The 21921-nt window shown below is 54.2% G+C and overlaps 1 protein-coding gene across 2 annotated transcripts in view; it reads left to right on the plus strand.

Annotated features, from left to right (window-relative positions):
- Positions 1–346: 346 nt before the first annotated feature.
- Positions 347–21921, plus strand: part of PDE2A (phosphodiesterase 2A) — a 373086-nt gene continuing 351511 nt past the window's right edge. For both annotated transcript variants that reach the window (XR_012639805.1, XM_074954538.1), the window contains exon 1: positions 347–614. Coding sequence is in view for 1 of the 2 variants with exons in the window: in XM_074954538.1 (XP_074810639.1) it covers positions 547–614 (68 nt within the window). In the remaining variant the exon portion in view is untranslated. The remainder of the gene's footprint in view (positions 615–21921) is intronic.

The following is a 21921-nucleotide window of genomic DNA, read 5'->3' on the forward strand; positions in this document are numbered from 1 at the left end:
ATCTGGCCCAGCGTGTGGATTTTTCACACACACACACACACACACACACACACGCTGCTGCCCGGGGTGGCCAGAGTTAGTCCGAGTTGAACAAAGGCTTCTCCCCCATCCAAACGCTGGGCCGGCGATCCCCCAACCCCGGTGCAATCAGCAAACTCCACCCCAGCCGAGGCGCTGGCCCTTGGCCCTCCCCGCGGAGAGCCCGGCCCCGTCCGCCGGGACCCGCCCCTGGCTCCAGCCCCCTCCTCGGGCGCTGCAGGGGCCGCGGGCGTGGAGCGGCTCCGCCGCGGGGCAGCCCGGGCGGGTGTTTCCCTCTCGCTCGCTCACACATGCTCCCTCGCTGCACCCGCCCACCCTGCATGCTCCAGCGAGCTGCATTGGGATCGGTGACGGCTCCCGTCCTCAGACACCCGCCCCCGAGCCAGCTCCGGGAGCATCCGCCGCCGAGGCGAGCCGGGAGAGAGAAGGGCGCCGGGACCTCTGGCCAGCAGCATCCTCAGCCCTCGCCTCCTCCTCCTGGCCGGGCTGGCGAGAGGATGAGGAGCGATGGGCCAAGCTTGCGGCCACTCCATCCTCTGCCGGAGCCAGCCCTACCAGCCGGCCGCGTCTGACATGTGAGTGCCCGGCGCGCCGGGGGTTCTAGCCCGGGGGGCGCTGGCTGGGGCCGGGGGGGTTCAGAGGGAAGGGGGGAAAGCGAGGAAAGGAGGAGTGATGGCAGGGGAGAGGAGCCCGCGAACGGAGCCGAGAGAATGAAACCGAGCGGGAGGGAGGAAAAAGTTCTTTCTGTCTCAGAGCCGGGAGAGAGGGTTAGAAATAAAGAAGAGAGACCCAGCGACTGCGGCCGGCTCCCCTGGGGGTCTGGCCAGCCCCTGCCCACCCCTTGCTCCGGACACCTGCCCTAGCTGGAGCGGTTGCTGCTGCCTGCCGGGCATGGGGTTGCGGGAGCCAGGGCTTGGTATTTCCACAGTGGGCACTGCCCTCTGACATGTCCCTCCATGCCACATGGACCGGGTGGGGACGTGGGATGGAGCAGATCCAGGGGGCTTGTTTTCCGGGTGCCTCGCTCAGCCCTTCAAACAACAGCTGGGAGCGCAGCAGGGCGAGATGCCCCCTGGTTGCCTGCTGCCTCAGTTTCCCTTCAGTTGCTTTAGTCTCGCCGTTTGAAAATCCCCCCTGTGTGGAAGGAGGGAAGGGATGGCATGGACATGGCGTGGAAGCCAGGTTAGTGCAGCCCTGTGCGGGCACATGCTTGAGCCGTTTCCCAGGGAGCAGCTAGAGAAATGTTGGACTCATTTTGTAAAGGGCTGTGTGTGTGTGTGTGTGTGTGTGTGTGTGTAGACTTTGCACTGGCAACTACAACTCTCAGTGTACCACTGACGTGGGAAACACTGTAGTTTCCACGCTATAGGAATGCTGACACCGGTACTGTTGTACCTGGCAGCTCCCTTCCCAAGAGGGGCTGAGTTCTGCATCTGGATTTGATTTACCCCTCCTGTGACTCCCCCCGAGAAACCCCAGGGGGGTACTTGGCCGGGTGTGTGGAGCGTTTCCCAGAGGGATGGCTCCGAGGCAGGCACGGTCAGTCGTATCCGAACTGTTGGCAGCCTTCTTAGCATCTGTGCAACGTGCCTCAGGTAGCACGTCAGCAGGATTCATCACCGAATTTGGTCTGCGGGTTGGATCGTTAGCTTCCCTGGCCTGGGCTGGGCACTGACGGGGAGTGGGACGCGAACGCTGCTCCGTCTCCCCGCTGTTCGCAAAGCCGCTCCTGTGCAGCCAGGGAGGAGGCTGGAGTTTTAAATTGCTCGCTGTCTGTTTCACCCTGCCATGGCCGGGTCAGGGTCAGTGGAGGGCCTGCTGGATCCTCGGGCTGTCTCTCCGCGGCAGTCTGCCAGGAGAAGGCAGCGAGCGTCCCGCATGGTGCCAAGGGGAGGGCACCGTGCGCTCAGCAGGGACACTGCTTTGTGTGGGTTCCTTTGTTTGCCCGGGTAAGTCACCCGTGTTCAGACAATAGCTGAACAATCTCAGCCCATGCAGCGAGGCCCGCTGAAGACCGGCTTGTTATTAGAAGAGGTCGCCCCAAACATCTCCCTCCTCTGCCTCTCCGAGGAGCCTGAATGGAATCCCTTTGGCCAGCCCCCCGCCGAGTGGGTTGCCCTCTGTACAGCGCTGCTCGCCTTAGCCATTGTTTTAAACCTGCTGGCTCTGGTGCCAGGCAGAGTAATTATTTCCCCCCGGGGGGAGTCGTTTGTCCAGCCGGTCCCCTGATCCTCTGGTTGCTGACATCTTTCGTGCCCACCCACGAGCGTGCCCTGGCGTTGCTAGGTCTCACCGCTGTCGCAAGTGGGGGGAAACTGAGAAGTGAAACTGCCGTGTGTTGCAAGAAGCCACAGCTCCCCTCTTACCCAAGAGCTGATTTGCATCTGAAAGCAAGCAGCAGCAACAGCGGGGTGCTGCTCCCAGCCAGCCTGGCTCTTGGAGCAGTGCCCGGGGAGCTGTGGGACCCGAGCGGCTTTAATAAGGGGGGGGGCGTACAAAGAGGCTGCCTCTTCCTTTCCCCAGCGCCCTCCAGCTCCGCTGCGGTGGGCAGCAGGCAGACCCTGTGCTGTCATTTGCAGTGGGCACCAGCTCCAGTTGCAGCAAGTCCAGCCCAGCTGGAAGTGGGGAGGCGAGGAGTCTGCAGCAGCAGCGGGGGGGGGGGGGGGGGAAGATCCGCGTGCAGCTGCTTCCCAGCTGGCGAGCTCCCTGGCTCCATCTGGCGGATGGCTCGTGAGCTGCCGGCTGTGGCAGGGGACTTGCTCTGTGCCCAACTGGTCCACCCCATTCTGGGCAGAGCGAGAATGGGATCCTGATCACCCCCTTTGTGGCAGAACACAGGGGGATGGGCACGGATAGCGGATGGAGTACTGGGAGCACCCCTCTTGGAGTAGCAGTGCTGCTTGGATTTGTCCTGCCTCTCCTGTGAGCTCCCCGGCTGGGCCTGTCCGACCCACAGCCAGCCCTCTTCCCAGGAGCTGTTGGACACAGGTCTGTTGGCGCAGTAGCCGCCCCGTGCATGGGACTGACTCTTCTTCCACATGGACAGGCAATGGTGCCAAGCGCACCCACTCCAACTCCATAGTTGCACTGGGCCACAGATGAGTAGCTCAAAAGCTGATGCTTTCCTCCTGATCCCTGCACTCTCGGAGCCCTCTTCTCCCCCTGCAGGGCAGGAGCAACCTATCTATAGATCTCAAAGAGCATCAGAGAGAGAGGCAAGTGTCAGCACCCCCATGCTACCGATGGGGAAACTGAGGCACGGGGAGATGAAGTGCCCTGCCCACGGTCGCCCGGCAGGTCAGTGGCAGAGCTGGGACTAGAACTCATGTCTCCTGTCTAGTGCCTTCTCCCTACACTACAACCGCAGGCGCAGCTTCTGGGTGGGTGCTGGATCACATGATGCCACCAGGCCTCGCGGGGGCACCTCAGTGGCATGATGTGCTGCCCGACAGGCTGAGAGCCCAGACCCAGAAGTCAGGGCTCCTGGCTCTGGCCATGGACAAGTCATGCCAGCCAAAATGATCTCAAAGCCTTGAATCCCTTACCTGGAGGGTGCTATGGAAGGGTTGTTAGTGCTGGCGGACGGGGTCCCACAGACAAGGCCTATATGATGGAGCCGATGCTGGGCAAAGAAACGAGGGCCAGGGTGGGGGGAGAAAAAAGGAGGCTTCCATGTATTAACAATCATTAGTAAAACAGGGCTGGGTTGAGGCGCAGATGCCATAGGCAGACAGGTACAGGGCTAGTATTAAGATTAACCTGAGGCGTTAGCTTGGTGTCCTCCCTGGCTGGGGAAGATCGTGGGGAGGGACTGGAGACAGCAGCTCCCTCAAAGCAGTCACATGTGGGTTCAGCTCAACACGACTTCTTTGCTTCGGTTTATAGGGCTAAGTGATTTGCTCAAGGCAAGGTCTCCAACCTCCGCCACCCGGGGCTGAAGCTGAAGCCTGAGCAATGTAGCTTCGTGGGGGCCCCCTGTGGCGTGGGGCCCCCAGGCAGTTGCCCTGCTTGCTGCCCCCCTAACGTCGGCCCTGGCTTTTATCCGCAGAAAACCGTTGTTGTGACACAGGTGGGCCGGGGAGTTTTTATAGCGGGGGGCGGTGGCTCAGAAGGGAAAAGGTTGAGAACCCCTCCACTGCAGCGTGATCGGCACATATAGTGCTCCGTGTCGCAGCAGGGTTTTTAATAAGCCTCGAGTGCAAACCTGCTGAAGGCCAGCGTTTCCTGGAACCGAACCAGCCCCCCTTTCCTCTGGGCGACCCTTTCCAGCCCTGGCGGCGTGAGCAAGCGGGACGCCGCACGGTGCATTATTATCCAGGCAGCCTTTGAACTCAGGGGAGCCTGCCAACTAACGTAGGGCTGAGCACGCGGCAGAGAGCTCCAACCAGACTGGGTCACCCGGTTTCACACTTTAGCTGGGGTGTAAGGCGTTGCTCATTGAATGCCAGCCTTGCACTTCCCGAGGGGGATCTGGAGCAGAGCTGTCCTCCATCCTGCACTGGGAGAGACATCCCAAATCAACTTCCATTCTGAGGCCCTCGCAGGATAGGCCCAGCGGGGCATTTTGCACAATTTAGTGCTGCCTGTTTGTTTGTGCATTTTGTGCTGTTTGCTTCAGCTGAAAGATGGGAATCAGCAAACTGAGGGACAGATGTTCAACCAGGCCAGTGCTCCAAAGCCTATTGTCACCCCCTTCTCAATCCCCAGGGCTGCTGAGGGATGATCCAGCTTCTGGTGTTACCTAGAGCAGCCTCAGGGGTATTCTAAATGATGCTGGCTGCTAAAGGCCTCTTCTGTTTTGTCGCCACCCTGTGGGGCTAGGAATGAGAGCTGATACCATTGGAAAAGGGAGCTGTCCATCTTTCCAGTGAGAGACACCGTGTTTGCTTCCAGCCCTGGATGCAGCCAACTGTAAAGTCTCTGATGCCTAGGAAAGCCACACTAGGTCATTTCTCAGATCCTTCAGTATTAGATACAGGGATCCAGATAGGTATGTGGAATCACTTATGTCTCCTGTACAACCCTGAGCACATTGTTGGCGCCTTGCAAATAACAAATAATCAGAAGAATAATCAAATGTAGGATGTTAAAGGAATTAATCCCATTGTGTCTGCCGGCTGCTGGCCAGACACTGCAGCAGATGCTGTCAGTTAGTATGGGCTCTGCTCCACTGGTCATGACTACATCCTGCAGCCAGCACTCAAACAGGGAGGGGAGCTTTACCACCTGAGCCAAAAATGACTCTTCCCCTGGATGAGGTGGTAGGAAATGATGTGGCTGCCTCCTTCCCAGCACAGGGCAGCATCCATAGTGTAAACATAACATGAATGCAAAGTGCGTGTCACGTTCCCCAGCTAATTGCTGTTCCATAAGAGAACAACCACCTACTACTGCTGGTTGCTGACGGAGCTGCTCCTTTAGCTCAAGTGGTGGAGGGCAGTGCTGAGTGCCCAGGTTTCAAATCTTGCTGTTGACTTTTGCTGGGAATTGTTTTGTGAGCATGTGGCTTGGGAGGCCAAACCACCCAGGGGATTTTTTTTCCTGGGAAGCAATGAATGATCTAAATGCATTTCCAGGAATAGCCAAGGTTTCTCAAGCCAGTCTCTCCCCTCTACTCTCGCTCTTTCACTGCTGCTAGATTGCTGCCTGCCTCTTTCCCAGCTCCCACGTGGCTTCCTGATAGCTGAGCTGGTCGTTAGCCAGAAACATGGACACGCTGGAGTGTGGAGGAAGCTGTCCTGGGACACTCTAGCCATGCAGTCCTGCCCTGCAAAGCGCTGAGCTGTGTTACTTAATGGATGGGGCTGCTCATCTGAAACAGGGAGGGAGCTCAGTGAATCACTTTCCTCACCAGGGCTGTGACTGCTGATGTAGCTACATCAGCAAAGGAAGAGAAGTGTCTCTGTTAGCCCAAGCGAAGCAGGGACTGGGCTACTTAGAGAGAGACCAGACAAAACACCGGACAGTGTGCATCGGATCATAGGGTACGAGTTTTGTGAGAATCAGGGACGGAAAAGACCTTTGCAATAGGAATGGGTCTGGACAGCCCCCAGCCTCTTAAATTTGGGGGTGTTCTTTGATCTCATTCCAGGCAACAGCCCCCTAATTTAGAACAGGCTGAACCAAAACCTGGACCTAGGTGCTTTGGGGTCTTCAAAATCCAGATCCAGAATTTCGCCCCTTGAGCTCAGGTTTAAACAGTGTGGGGCCCCTGTCCCTGCATTCCCTGGATAAAGGACACACACGCACAGCCCGGTTATGGGAGGCAGGGTAGGGCGCCAGCCTAGGAAGCGGGAGACCTGCAGGCAACTAAGGCTAGTGCGTGTAAATTAAATTGAGCAACATGTATCCTCCGACACACCCGTCTAGTTCTGACTGTGAGCCCATCACTGAGAAATAGGAGGTAAGGACAGCTCTGGAAAAATATCAGAGCCACAGCTGAGATACTGCGACTTATGCATGTTCCCAGGCTGATGTGGCTCTATGCTAAAACGTCGCAGTAATTTCATACCTCACCTCTCACCAAAACGCCAACTTCTTTATGAACGGTTTCAAACAGATTCCATGTGGCTATGGGACAAAGCACAGAATGAATATTGAGAGAGAAATAGTTCATGCCACGGTGGATCTCAGCTTTCCACTGCCGTCCATTTCTACCTGTCTAGATTCTTGTATTGCCATTGTGGTATCGCATCCTAAATACACAATAACACACACCAGCCTAGGGTTCTGTCTTTTGCTCTGACCTGGTGGGTGACATTGGGCAAAGCACTGCCCCGCCACGTGCCTCAGTTTCCCCTTTGACTTGTCTAATCAGACTGTAAGCTCCTTGGGGCAGGGACTGTCTTTTATTATGGTCTCGTCTCCACTCGAAACCACAGCACTCACTGTAGCGACGGAAGGGGTTCTTCTGTTGATCTAGCAGTGTCGACACTAGGGATTAGGCCGGCTTCACTATGTCACACACTTTGTCACTATGACTCAATCTGAAGCCTCAGCAAGGAATTACTCTGCAGCCTATCATCAGCAACCCTTAGAGTTAGTTATTAGCTTGCACTTTTCAGCTGGGTGACTCAGAAGACACTGAGGAGTTATTTATAATGAGCAGTTGAAATGCTAAGACTGCTTAAGAGTTTTATTCTTCTTGCGCTGTTATAAGCCACGGGCCAAATCCAGCTGCACTTACTTCTCCCAAGGCTGAATGTGGCTCTGGCCATGCGACGACTTTCCAGTGCCGATCTGGGAGGTAACAGCAGCTATAATTATATCTAGGTCTTATATAGCACTTTTTATCCAGAGATCTCAAAGTGCTTTACAAAGGAAGTTTGCCTCATTAGCCCCATTTTTCAGATGGGGAAACCGAGGCACAGAGAGGTGCCTTAGCTCACCGAGCAGCTAGTGGCCAAGGCAGGAACAGACCCCAGGTCTCCTGAGTCCCAGTCTAGTGCACGATCCATTCGGCCTACACCGTACATGCAGAGAGAGTGCTTTAAGGGGTTGGCCTACACACCTGATTTGGATCCCAGTATTCCTCTTAAAATCAGTGCTGTTGCAGCTCCTCTACGCCTCAGTGCCCCACCCCCGGCAGCGTGGGCATGGGGTTAAAGCAGCGTGGGGGCTGTGGATAGAAAGCAATGTGCGGGCGGGGCTACAGGGCCAGACTGGCAGGGAGACGCTGCAGTTTAGGACTACACCACTGCTTCAGATGGAGTGAAGGAAATATACAGAATGCCTAATCATCCCATGGAACTCACAGCCACAAGATATCACCGAGGCCCAGAGCTTAGCAGGAGTCAAAAAAAAGAAAAAAGGTGTTTGTATGGCTAATCCGAACATCCACAGCTATGTTAGCAAGGTTTACAAAATAGCTAGAAGGGAGAGAAACCTTGATGCTTCAGCATATAAGCCATCATCCGATTGGTGGCATGTCTTGGAGCCACGGGTCTGGTGCTCTTGAACGGCTCAGGAACAGGGCCTGGGAGGAGCCCTTCAGTGTGTCAGCCCCCTTAGGGTCACACTCTCACTGGGATGAGCCCCTTGGCTTCCCCGCCTCCTGGGACCGACCCTCAGAGCCTTCAGCACCCCTGCTTCACCCCGTGAGCTCCCTGCAGCGAGTGCACCTGGATTGGACGCCTGAGGGAGTCTCCAAAGGGAGCAATGCACCCCCACCTTCCTTAATCTAGAGTGACTCTGAGCTCGTGGTGGAAAAGCAGGAGGGTTTGTTAGACGTCTGGAACACAGCATAGAAAGTCCTTAGTTAACAGATCTCACCATTAGGAAACACTTCCTTTACAAAAATAGACCTGAGCTGTGAAGTCTGAATCAAGAGCTAGATCACCTAAAGCCAAAGTTTTCCCCACCTTCTGGGCTGCTTGCATTCAGACCTATGGGTCAGGGTCAGCTCTCTAGCCAAGCTCTCTGCCTCGTTTCATTCAGGCAGCACGCTGAGCTACACCCCTTTACCAGCCCAGAGCAATCCCCCTTCCTCCTTGCGTCTGCCTCCCTCCTTCTGCCCCCATGTAGATGGTTATCAGAACCACAGACCCCATGGAGTCTGACACGTTTAATTTAAACAACACAGCAGCGCTTTTGCCGGCACCGGCCCAAGGCAAGAGAAACGCAAGGATTAGATCAAGGAAATGAGGCCAGTTGCAAACAAACTGCTCACATGGGATTAGTCATGGGGCTTGTCACAGAATTACATTTTCTAGTCGCCGGAGCACTAGCGATGGACGCAGGCGGGTGGCACAGGTGGGGAGATGGATTCGGGGGAGCCACAAGACTGACAACTAAAAGGGAGCTGGTGGTATGGTCCAGGCTCTGGACTGGGTTGTCGGAGAGCTGGATTTAATTCCTGGCTCTGTTACAGACCCCCTCTGGGGATCCAGAGCAGTTGGGCTTGCCCCTCTCCATAAATAGGGGTAAAATTCACCCCCTGCAGAGCACCCACCCTGCTCAAGCCCTCTGAACAGAAACAGGACTAGACAGGAGGGAAGCTGCCATGGGCAGGGTGGTAGCTGAGGATTTGGGTGGCCAGGATTTGATCCCCCAGACTTTGGGCAAATCATTCAAGGGATGTCTAAACACAGCTGCTGGGGCTGTAATTTCCACTTTACTAAACATACCTGTGCTCGCCCCAATTGAGCTAGTGTGCTAAAAAGAGCAGCAGCATGGGCTAGTGGTGCTGGGTACAATCCTGCCTGACCCCCTGGAGGTGTACTGGGACGGACAGGCCATGCAGACATGGCTACCCTGCTATGATCAGTGGGCCCGCTCAATCTGAGCTAGCGCTGGGTACCTGTACCTGAGCTGTAAGTTATACCCCCAGCTGCAGTGTAGACATAGCCTTAGTGTCTGTGCCTCAGTTTCCCAACTGTCCAACGGGGGACAATAGCCCTTCTTTAACTCCCGGGGGAGTTACATGAAGGAGTCCGTGGTGCCCTGCGCCAGTGAAGGCCATATACGTATCCCACTGATACATGAAACAGACTGATTCTGGTGTCGGGCCTTGCTGCGTGGCTGCAATGAACGTGTTTTAAACACTATTGAAAACCTCACGGCGGCAGCATCCTTTTAAGCGGAAGAAGCAGGCGTGGGCGGGGGGGATGTAGGTAGCCTTCAAATAAAAAAATCGCAGCATGCAGGACACATCCAACAGTTAAGGGGGACGCCGACTTCAGAAAAGGCTTTAATCTCCTTATTCAAGCCGAGCGACGACTCGTCGCCTAATTATTTTATTACCCGTGATGCTAGGCAAGACATTGTGCCTTGGCACTGTCGCCGTCCGTGTGCTGCCCTCGTCCACTGGCCCCGGTTCAGAACAGCCGGCGCGGATGTGCTTTGCTGGATAGGGACGGAGGCAGCGCGTACGCCGATGCTGTGCGGAACGGAGGACGTGGGACAGACGATCTCCTCTGTAATAAGAGACAGTGCAGCACAGGGCCGGACCCCGACAGGCGATGGGAACCTCCTCCGTGGGGCTGAGCGCCCTTTCATTTACGTCCTCTTCAGTGGGAGCTGAGGGACCTTTCAAGATCAGACCCATACTCCACCTCTCCTTTGCTTAGAGAATGGGAGGGCATAGTCCAAATGTCCCCGGGCCGTGCTGCTGTCTGCTCAGGACTGCCCGTGAATTGTTTGCCCATGTACTCTGTCCCTCTGATGGCTGTGTGATATCTATCGAGGTGCTGGCAGGGCGGGTAAGACCCAGAGCCTTCAGCTTCAGTACCACTGGGTTTTTATCTTCTTTGCAGACCAGCCACCTGAGGGAGATAGAGTCATAGTCACCTGAGAAACATAGGAAGTCCCAGGCAGGCTGGGGGTGGGGTGATGGCACTGGCCTGCAGAGCTGGCCTCCCACCTTCGCCACAGGTTCTCTGCACGGCCTTGGGCAAGTCACTTCATCTCGCTGGGCCTCGTCAGGGAAAGGGGGAATCACAATTCTGTCGTGTGTGTTCAGCCTGCCAGCTCTTTGGGGCAGGGACTGGCCCTCACAAGCGGTTTGTGCAGCGCCTAGCACAATGGGCCGTCAGCTTAATAGGGACTGGAGTACAAGTATCCAGCATTTTCATACAATAGCGCCTCTCTGTGGTACTTCTCTGGCCCCCGTCACTGAGGTGTCCCGATCGTTAATGTAGTTAGCCTGACAACACCCCTGCGAGGTGGTCACACAGGAGGTCTAGGGCAGTGCTTCTCAAGCTCTCTGATGTGGGGGATGGGCAATTTTTTTTCCCCAATGTGCGCGCGGACCGGCAGCCGATGGCTCGCGGACCGGCACCGGTCCGCAGACCACCACTTTAAGCAGCACTGGTCTAGGGGACAGCAAGGAACTGAAGCCAGGTCTCCCAAGGCCTAGTCTAGAGCAAGAACTGCTGGGCCGTCTTTCCCCACACAGCCTGTGCCGGCGGCTGGCTAACGATGCAAGAAGGGACGGTCAGGTCCTTGAGTCAAGGTGCTCACCCAATCTAGGCACAGACGGAGGTTGGGGGATGGGGAACAGAGACGCATGGCAGGCAGCAGGGCCAGGATGGTCTTTAAGAGGACTGAAGTGTGGACAGGGTAGGGGCTGTGGGGACAAGCTCAGGCCAGTGGCACTGGGCATTGTGGGGGGCCCGCGGAAGAAGCATGGGGGGACTGTGTGAGAAAGCTGCTGGTCAGGCAGACGAAGCTGGAAGTATCGGCGGAGAAGAGGGGACGGAGGGAGAAGAGGAGAAAGAGGAGGAGGCACAGTTCTGGACAGCTTTGAGACTAGCAACAAGGAGTTTCAATCTGATGCAAGAGCAGACAGGGGGCCGAAAACCCCAAGCTGTGTTCTGACCGCTCTGCTCTGCTCTTGTTTCTCCCCCGCGGCGATTAAAATCTCCCACACCGAGTCCCATGAGCATCACCCAACAGCATCGCACAGGAGGAGTTTTTAACGTCATCCAAGCCGACGGAGTAGTTGGATGGGCCCCCTATGGCTGACAGGTGCATTTAACGAGCTCCATGGGGTAGCCCCAAGATGATTAGGGTTTGTAGACAGATGGCTGCTTAGTGCACATCGCTAACTCATTTTATTTTCAAATGAGGAGTCTGGACCAGGGGTCGGCAACCTTTCCGAAGCGGTGAGCCGAGTCTTCATTTATTCACTTTAATTTAAGGTTTCGCGTGCCAGTCATACATTTTAACGTTTTTAGAAGGTCTCACTCTCTAAGTTGTTATATTATATAACGAAACTATTGTCGTACGTAAACAAGGTTTTCAAAATGTTTAAGAAGCTTCATTTAAAATTAAATTAAAATGCTGATCTTACGACACCGGCCTGCTCAGCCCGCGGCCAGCCTGGGGTTCCATTCACCTAGGCCAGCAGCAGGCTGAGGGGGGCCCTGGCTGGCAAGGGGCCGGCAGCCAGGACCCCAGACCGGCAGCGGGCTGAGGGGGGCCGGCAGCCGGGACCCCAGACCGGCAGCGGGCTGAGGGGGGCCGGCAGCCGGGACCCCAGACCGGCAGCGGGCTGAGGGGCTCAGCCCGCTGCCGCTCAACCCACTGTTGGTCTGGGGGTCCATCCGCTGGCTCTTGCCAGCCAGGGTCCCAGGTGCCGGCCCCACTTAGCCTGCTGCCGGTCTGGAGTCCCTGCCCTGTCCAGATAGAGTAGGTACCTACCTTCTCCCTGGTTCTAGCCCATTCTCTTCCCCTCTCGCTGCACTGAGCTGAGGGTGGGAGTGTGCCGAGAACAGGGCTGGGGGTGAAGGAGCAGGCTTGGGGTTGGGGTGCAGGGTCTGGCCAGGAGCTAGAATGAGGGAGGGGGCTCAGGGTTGGGGCAGGGGTGAGGGCAGAGGGCTGGGTGTGTGTGAGGAGGGTTCAGGGGTCAGGGCAGAGGGCTGTGCGAGGGGGGTGTAAGGGTCAGGGCAGAGGGCTGTGGGTGTGTGTGTGGGTGCAGGGGTCAGGAATGTGTGAGGGGGGTGCAGGGGTCAGGGCAGAGGGCTGGGGGTGTGGTCTGGGGTCGTGGGGATGCTCCCAGCCCTCTGCCCTGAGCGGCTCATGGCAGGGGGCTGGAGGGGATATGACCTGATTCCACCCCCCTTCCCCAAGGTCCCCGGAGCAGAGAGCGCGCTGTGGCTCTGCTTTTCCCTCTCCCCTCCGTAGCAAGGGCCCTCAGCTGAAGCAGGGAGGGAGAGAAGGAGGGGCAGGAATCCAGCACGCTGGGGGAAGAGTCAGCGGGAGGGGGAAGCTTGCCTGCCCTGCAAGGAGAGAGCAGTGGTGGGGGGGGGGGGGGGAAAAGAGCAGGCTGGGCAGGATTTTTAGTGGCATGCTGGTGTCTGCCCGGGTCCAGTAGACAGCAGTGTGCCATTAAAAATTGGCTCGCATGCCGTGTTTGGCACGCGTGCCATAGGTTGCCGACCCCTGGTCTGGACAATGAGCTCTGAAATCCTGCAGAACTCCTTAGAGAACCGTTCTCTATAACTCGTAACTGCTCAGCACCTCGCCTGCAATTCACAGTCTACTACAGCAAGAGATGCACACTTTCCCCGTTAAAGAACGGGGCCTTGCTGTTGCTAACTTGAAGATCTGGGGACACATAATCGGATCTCACCCATGGGCCCAACTTTGGATTGGGAGCCAGGGGAGTTGGGTGCCTGCCCTGGCTCTGCCCCTGACCTGCAGGAAGCATATTAATTGGCTCCTTCAGGGGAAATTGATGGTTGTCACTTGTGCCATGGAGCTGGCCTGATTTCTCTTTAGTGTAAGGTGGCCCCCAGCACTCTGAGCGTACTATGTAGATTCATGGGTTTATCCTCCCAACACCCCTGTGAGGTAAGAGAGGGCTATTGCACCCATTTTGGAGATGGGAAAACTGAGGCAAAGAATAATTAGAGGCCAGGATTTTCAGAATTGCTCAGCCCCCCCTTTTAGGCACCAAAATAAGCAGCCAGATTTCCACAAGAGCTCAGCACAAGGGGAGACGAGCTCTGTTGAAAATCTGGCTCCAGTTGTGGGCTTTGAGGACTTGAAAACTTGGCTGTTTGTGTTTTGCCCAGCATTCCACAAAGAGTCTGTAGTAGAAGAACCCAGCTCTGGGGAGGTCCAGTCTAGTGCTTTAACCACCAGCCCACGGCAAGAGGGGCTGTCGCATCTAATAAACCTAGGCTCATATCAGGAATGATGGGATCCAGGATAGGTGCCACTAGGAAAATCTTGATCCAGATCCAGGTTCGAATTCCAGATGCTTGCTGGAGTTTGGTGCTGTTAAGTTCCAGAGCCCACCTGGACAAGGATCCTTAGAAGGAAAAGGAAACAGGCCCAGGTCCTCCAAGGTATTTAGGCTCCAACTTCCTCTGAAATGGGCCACGGTCAGCGGCTGGATCATGGCGCATCAAACACACTGCTTTAACTCAAAACATATTTGTTCTTTCTGTTGTGCTGAGTCTGACTCCTACAGTGGAACCGTACACGGCGTTAATTACAGGGTAATTAGGGACTCGGTGTCATTAGCTGCCATGGTATTGTTTGATCACACTAGCTGCATTTCCACCCCACATCCTCTCCCCCCCCATCCCACCCTTCCAGTAACTGCTGCTTTGTGTCAGCGTACCTGGCCCCCGATCATAAGACTAAAGGCAATGCTTTGGGTTAAGTGGCACTACTTATACCTGGCTGTGTGGTGGCAAATTGGAGAATTGGTCTGAAATCAGCAAGACGAAATTCAATAAAGACAAGTGCAAAGTACTACATTAGGATGGGAAAAAAATCAAAAGCATAACGACACAATGGGGGATAATTGGCCAGGTGGGAGTGCTGCAGAGAAGGATCTGGGGGTTAGAGTGGATCACAAATTGAACATAAGTCAACAAGGTGATGCGGTTGTTAAAAAGACTGATATCATTCTGGCATGTACTCACAGGAGTGTCATATGTAAGACATTGGAGGTAATTGTCCCGCTCTGCTAGGCACTGGTGAGGTCTCAGCTGGAGTACTGCATCCAGTTCGGGGTGCGATGCTTCAAATCAGTTAAGGACTTTTATAAAGAGGATGATGATCAATTGTTCTCCATGTCCACTGAAGGGATGGTGTATGGTCTCCACTCAGGTTCTGGTTGGGAAGCATGGCCTAGTGGTCACAGTCACAACGCCAGACTGCCAGGTGGGTTGTGGGGAGGTGAGCCCTGGCTCACCTACTCTACCGGGGTCCGACCCAGAGCTCTTTGGGCTACCAGTAACCTGGCAACCAAGACTACTTAAGGCTGTCCTCGCTGGGCCTCTTCTTCTCATCTCCTCCTCTGAGGTCACCTCAGTCCAAAGCCTTCACCTGATGGAAAAATCCAAATCTCAAGGAAGCAAGAGGGATTCACCACTGTCCAGGGCCACAGGATACTTCCCTCTCTGCTTGTCTCTGCGGAGGGTCCTCCCTTTCTTCACAGAGGGCCCCTTTGGGCAGCTGCATCAGAGCCGTTAGGTTTCACTCTGCTCTGCTGGAGCTGTGGGCTGCTCACCTTCAGCACCAGATGCCAACTGAGCTAATTCACTGCCTTTTAATTCCTCCAGCAGATGGAGCATTTGCTGCAGGTGTGGCGGGGCGGGGCTGGCAGAGCCCAAAATGAGCCCTTAAGCCCTGGTTGCTTGGTGCGGGGTTTGTACACCCCATCACAGATGACAAGCAGTAATGGGCTTAATTTGCAGCAAGGGAGATTTAGGTTAGCTATTAGGAAAAACTTTGTAACTCTCAGGGCAATTAAGCTTGGCAATCGGCTTCCAAATAGGGTTGCCAAACCTCCAGGATTGTCCTGGAGTCTCCAGGAATTAAAGAGTAACCTGTAATTAAAGATTATGTCATGCGAATGCATCCAACCAAAATTGGCATCCAACCAGGAATACAACCAGGCGTCCAACCAGGAACTGGCATCCAACCAGGAATACATCCAATCAAAATTGGCAACCCTACTTCCGAGGGAGGTTGTGGAGGTTTTAAGACCAGGCTGGACAAACCCCTGTCAGGGCTGGTCTAGGTGTACTTGTCCCTGCCTCAGCGCAGAGGGCTGGATTTGGCGACCTCTCGAGGTCCCTCCAGCCTGACATTTCTATGGTTCTATAATGCAAGAACCCCTGTGACAAGCAGTGATGGAATAACTGACCCTTGGGTCGTCTCTTTCCTAACCTCTTGAATTTGGCGCATGCCCTAAAGCACGAGGCTTTTCCAGACTGCAATGAGCATTTACTCACTGTCAGGCTGGAAGGAGGTTACTAGTGGAGTTCCTCAGGGATCAGTTTGGGGACCAATCTTATTTAACCTTTTTATTACTGACCTTGGCACAAAAAGTGGGAATGTGTTAATAAAGTTTGCAGATGACACGAAGCTGGGAGGTATTGCCAATACAGAGAGGGACCGGGATATCATACAGGAAGATCGGGATGACCTTGTAAACTGGAGTAATAGCAATAGGATGAAATTTAAGAGTGAAAAGTGCAAGGTCATGCATGTAGGGATTAATAACAAGAATTTTGGTTATAAACTGGGGACTTATCAATTGGAAGTAACAGAGGAGGAGAAAGACCTCGGAGTATTGGTTGATCACAGGATGACTATGAGCCGCCAATGTGATATGGCCGTGACAGAGGGACCTAGACAAATTGGAGGATTGGGCCAAAAGAAACCTGATGAGGTTCAATAAGGATAAGTGCAGGGTCCTGCACTTAGGACGGAAGAACCCAATGCACAGCTACAGACTAGGGACCGAATGGCTAGGCAGCAGTTCTGCAGAAAAGGACCTAGGGGTTACAGTGGACGAGAAGCTGGATATGAGTCAGCAGTGTGCCCTTGTTGCCAAGAAGGCCAATGGCATTTTGGGATGTATAAGTAGGGGCATAGCGAGCAGATCGAGGGACGTGATCGTTCCCCTCTATTCGACATTGGTGAGGCCTCATCTGGAGTACTGTGTCCAGTTTTGGGCCCCACACTACAAGAAGGATGTGGATAAATTGGAGAGAGTCCAGCGAAGGGCAACAAAAATGATTAGGGGTCTGGAACACATGACTTATGAGGAGAGGCTGAGGGAACTGGGATTGTTTAGTCTGCAGAAGAGAAGAATGAGGGGGGATTTGATAGCTGCTTTCAACTACCTGAGAGGTGGTTCCAAAGAGGATGGTTCCAGACTATTCTCAGTGGTAGAAGATGACAGGACAAGGAGTAATGGTCTCAAGTTGCAGTGGGGGAGATTTAGGTTGGATATTAGGAAAAACTTTTTCACTAGGAGGGCGGTGAAACACTGGAATGCGTTACCTAGGGAGGTGGTAGAATCTCCTTCCTTAGAAGTTTTTAAGGTCAGGCTTGACAAAGCCCTGGCTGGGATGATTTAATTGGGGATTGGTCCTGCTTTGAGCAGGGGGTTGGACTAGATGACCTCCTGAGGTCCCTTCCAACCCTGATATTCTATGATTCTATGATTCTATGAAAAGCTAATGTGGTCTTGGGATGCATCAGGAGAGGTATTTCCAGTAGAGATAAGGAGGTGTTAGTACCGTTATACAAGGCACTGGTGAGACCTCACCTGGAATACTGTGTGCAGTTCTGGTCTCCCATGTTTAAGAAGGATGAATTCAAACTGGAACAGGTACAGAGAAGGGCTACTAGGATGATCCGAGGAATGGAAAATCTGTCTTATGAAAGGAGACTCAAAGAGCTTGGCTTGTTTAGCCTAACCAAAAGAAGGTTGAGGGGAGATATGATTGTTCTTTATAAATATATCAGAGGGAAAAATACCAGGGAGGGAGAGGAATGATTTAAGCTCAGTACCAATGTGGACATAAGAACAAATGGATATGAACTGGCCATCAGGAAGTTTAGACTTGAAATTAGATGAAGGTTTCCAACCATCTGAGGAGTGAAGTTCTGGAACAGCCTCCCAAGGGGAGCAGTGGGGGCAAAAGACATATCTGGCTTCAAGACTAAGCTTGATAAGTTTATGGAAGGGATGATATGATGGGATAGCCTAATTTTGGAAATTAATTGATCTTCAACTATTAGCAGTAGATATACCCAATGGCCTGTGATGGGATGTTAGATGGGGTAGGATCTGAGTTATTACAGAGAATTCTTTCTTGGGTGTCTGGCTGGTGAGTCTTGTCCACATGCTCAGGGTTTAGCTGGTCGCCATATTTGGGGTCAGAAAGGAATTTTCCTCCAGGGCAGATTGGCAGAGGCACTGGGGGTTTTTCGCCTTCCTCTGCAGCGTGGGGCACTGGTTACTTGCTGGAGGATTCTCAGCACCTTGAAGTCTTTAAACCACAATTTGAGGACTTCAGTAGCTCAGACATAAGTTAGGGGTTTGTTACAGGAGTGGGTGGGTGAGATTCTGTGGCCTGCATTGTGCAGGAGGTCAGACTAGATGACCCTTCTGACCTTAAAGTCTGTGAGTTTACCACGAGGGACACATGTGGCGCCACATGGGAGATTGTTGAGGGTGCAGTGCAAGCTTGGAAAGGCAAGATGTCCCCTGGAGCGCATGCAGAGCGTCACCGGGTTGAATGTGCATGTCCCAGGAAAGCCACAAATATGTTCTGATCTATACCAAAACTGACTCACCAGCTGAGCTCCAGGCAAAAACGTCTGTGTGCCCATAAGAACATCATAAGAATGGCCATACCGGGGCAGACCAATGGTCCATTTAGCCCAATATCCTGTCTTCCGACAGCGACTTGTGCCAGAGAGAATGAACAGAACAGCCAATCGTCGAGTGAGCCATCCCCTGTCATCCACTTCCAGCATCTGGCAGTCAGAGGTTTTGGGGCACCCAGAGCATGGGGCTGCATCCCTGACCATCGTGACTAATAGCCATTGATGGACTTATCCTCCACGACCTTCTTTGATTATTTTTAAAACCTCGTTGTAGTTTTGGCCTTCACAACATCTCCTGGCAAGGAGTTCCACAGGTTGACTGCGTTGTGTGAAGAAATTCTTCCTTTTATTTGTTTTAAACCTGCTGCCTATTAATTTCATTGGGTGACCCCTGGGTTCTTGTGTTATCTGAAGGAGTAAATAACACTTCCTGATTCACTTTCTCCACATCAATCATGATTTTTGAAACCTCTATCATATCCCCTTTTAGTCATCTCTTTTCCAAGCTGAAAAGTCCCAGTCTTATTAATATCTCCTCATATGGAAGCTGTTTCATACTCCTAATCATTTTTGTTGCCCTTCTCTGTACCTTTTCCAATATATCTTTTTTGAGATGGGGTGACCAGAATTGCACGCAGCATTTAAGGTGTGGCAGACCCTGGATTTGTACAGTGGCATTATATTTTATGTCTTATTATCTTTCCCTCTTGCTTTAGGACCAAGACATACTGCTCTTCGCTCAGAATCTTGAATGTGGGATCAGTGGTATATTTGAGCCCCCAAATGAGATCAGGGTCCCATCATGCCAGGTGCTGGACACACACATAGTGAGAGACAGTTAACTACACAAAGGGCGGGAGGGGAAACTGAGGCACTGAGCATGGAAGGGACTTTCCAAGGCATGTCCAACAGGTCAGTGGCAGGACCAAGGATTTAGTAAGACTCAAAGTGGGATTGGACATTTAGATGGAGAACGATATCTAGGGTTAGAACAGCTGATGGTAACAAAAATTTTGGAGAGGATATAATACCTCATGCTCCAACCCAATCACTGTTAGGGGATGAGACCTTATTGGGGGACAGATTATCTCACCTCTGCCTAAAATGGGGTTTCTTGCACCTTCCTCGGAACCAGCTGGAGCCAGTCACTGTCGGAGATGGGATACGGCTCTGATACAGGCCAGCACTTCCTAGGTAGCCAGAAGCAGACCACAGATCTGCTGATTTTTAAGCAGGGGCAGATTGACTGGCCCACACTGTTTCTCTAATCTCCTGTAATAAAACACAGCATCTGAGCTGTGCAGCATGGGGTTGTCAAGGGGAGGACATGCTCCTTGGATACCGTGGTGCTGAAATCAGCCTGCTGGCTTAGCAACACCGCACCTTCCCGGCCGCACCACGGCAAAGTAAGAAGTGCCCCGTGCCCTCTGGGGTGGAGTGCGTTGGGGCCTTGCCTCTCATGACTGAGTGAGGTAGGCCAGGTCTACACTGACAATTTAGGTCGACATAGCTACAGCGCCCAGGGGTGTGAAAATCCGCCCCCCGAGAGCCGTCGCTATGCCGACCGAAGGCCCGGTGTAGGCGCAGCTTGGGGGATGGAAGACCGCTTCCGTCGACCTCGCTGCCGTTGCTCGTGGCGGTGGTGTCCTTGCAGCGATGGAAAAACCCCTTCCGTGGCCGTAGGCTACGTCTACACTATGCGGTTGCGCCAGTGTAGCCACGGTGCCGTAGCAGGGTCCCTGGAGTCCCCGTAGTGCAGACGAGCCCTCTGCCTGTCTCGGAGAGGGATGGACAGCAGCACGCGGCCCCCGGGTTAGGTGGTGGCACCCTCCAGGAGCCCAGCACGTGGAGGAAGCCCACGTGCCAAGCTTGAACTCTGCAGTTATCTCCGGAGGTCACCAGCCGTTTCCCACAACTCCACCAGGGACTCAGTCACTCTCAGGACTCCAGGGGGAAACATTACAGCAGATCAATAAAGGAACAGGCCGGTCCCAGCCCCGCGAAGGGCAGAGCACCGTCAGCGCCCCATTGTCTATCTTCTCCCCACCCTGCACGTTGGGGACTTTTTGCTGTGCACCCCCCTAGCCGGGACAAGCCTCCTTTCCCATTTCCCAAGCCCGGTCCCCCTTCTTCTCCCCCGGCTTAGCTAAGGAGCCCTGACGCAGTCCCAGCCCGAGATGCGAGTCCCCCGCCTGCCCGGCCATTAGCCCCTCTTCATGGCCAGATAAATTGCCCCAGTTGCTCCACAGTCAGTTCAACGCCAATTTTTTGCTGTTTGTTATGCTGAAGGTCTGGTATGTAGGTTAACTCCTGGGGGTAGGAACAGAGAGAACGTGTTAGAAGCCCCGCAAGGCTGTGTCGGATCCTCTAACGCTGGTGTGAATGACACCCAGCCAGGTGTCGGTAAACTAGAATTCAGCCCTCTCCTTCTTCTCCTCCTGCCTAGGATCAAAATAACTCCAGGGCCCGATCCTGCTGGGAGCTGAGCATCTCTTGTGACACGCTAGGACATCCTGGACCCCCTTCTGTCCTCTGCTCAGGAGCTCAAGCCTTTATTGTAACAACCAGGAGGAGGGACAGGCCCAAAACCTTCCATCTCTCCAACCGCAGTCTGTACCCAGCCCCAGGTCAATGGCGATCAGCTGCTGATCATCATCATCTGGAGGTCATCTAGCCCAGTTCCAGGTCTCCCTAGCATAAGTGCCACCAACACCTCACTGGCACAAGAACAGAGAGGGCGTTCCTCTATTCAGGGTCTGTGGGGGCCTGCACAGAGCTCGGGGCAGCCCTGAGTTGCATCCCTGCTTTAATAAGCACTTCAGTCACCCTGATCAACCCACCCCAAAATGCACCTGGGGCTGCTCGGAGGTGACGCAGAGAAGGTGCTCAGCACAGAGGCCTGCCCTGCCCCTGGTGTATTGCCTAGGGGAAGGGGAATGTTTGGAGAAGGACGGGGGATGTTTCTCTGTCTCCTTTTATTGCCTATTTAGGTTATGAGGATGAGGCAGTGAAACAAAAAAGTGATACATTCAAACCAGAGGAAAGGAAGCACTTTCCTGCACCCCTGCCATCTGGTGTTAAGCTGTGGAACTCATTGCCACAGGACTTTACCCAGGCAAAGAGCTGAGCAAGTGTATGAATGAAATTAACCCCACAGAAGAAATGAACCCTTGTGCCTCAGGGCATAAGCTGCTCACCAGCTGGGGGCACAGAAGGAATACTCCCCTGCTCCATGGTTCAGTGCTGCACAATTTGGTGCATGACGGGAAGTTTAATGCCTCATTCTGAAGCACCAGCATTGGCTGCAGTCACTGACTACCCCCTGGCCCTGGCGCCAGCCTAGCTGGCCCAAAGGGACTGCAGGTCACCGCTGAATTGGGCCTCTTGTCGGCAATCTCAGCAGACAGGCCAAGGGCTGCGCGGCCCATGGGGACTAAACTGACCTGTCGCCCCTAAAGGAGGTCCCTGCAGGGCTGGGCTGTGGCAGCCTGAGGACTGCAGAGCCTGTCAGGCCCACGATGCCAAATTCACCCCACCTAAAAGGGGACCCGTCATGGAAGAAATGCCCCCCTCTCTGCTCGGAGCCTGGGTCCAGCCGGAGGGAACAAGGCTACAACTCGACCCAGGGCCCCCTAGGGCTCCAGCATCCTTTTCTGGCACAGGGGGAACCTCACAGCAGCTCAGACAGAGCGAGAGCCTGAGGAAGCGGGGAATCCAATGTGTCTGGGATCGAATGGGAAATGAGCCAGAGCTCAGTGCAGAAAGCTGGGTGGGCTGGGCCGGCTTTTCACAGCT

This window comes from Natator depressus, chromosome 1, assembly GCF_965152275.1.
Source record: "Natator depressus isolate rNatDep1 chromosome 1, rNatDep2.hap1, whole genome shotgun sequence".
In the NCBI taxonomy this organism is placed as follows: domain Eukaryota; kingdom Metazoa; phylum Chordata; order Testudines; family Cheloniidae; genus Natator; species Natator depressus.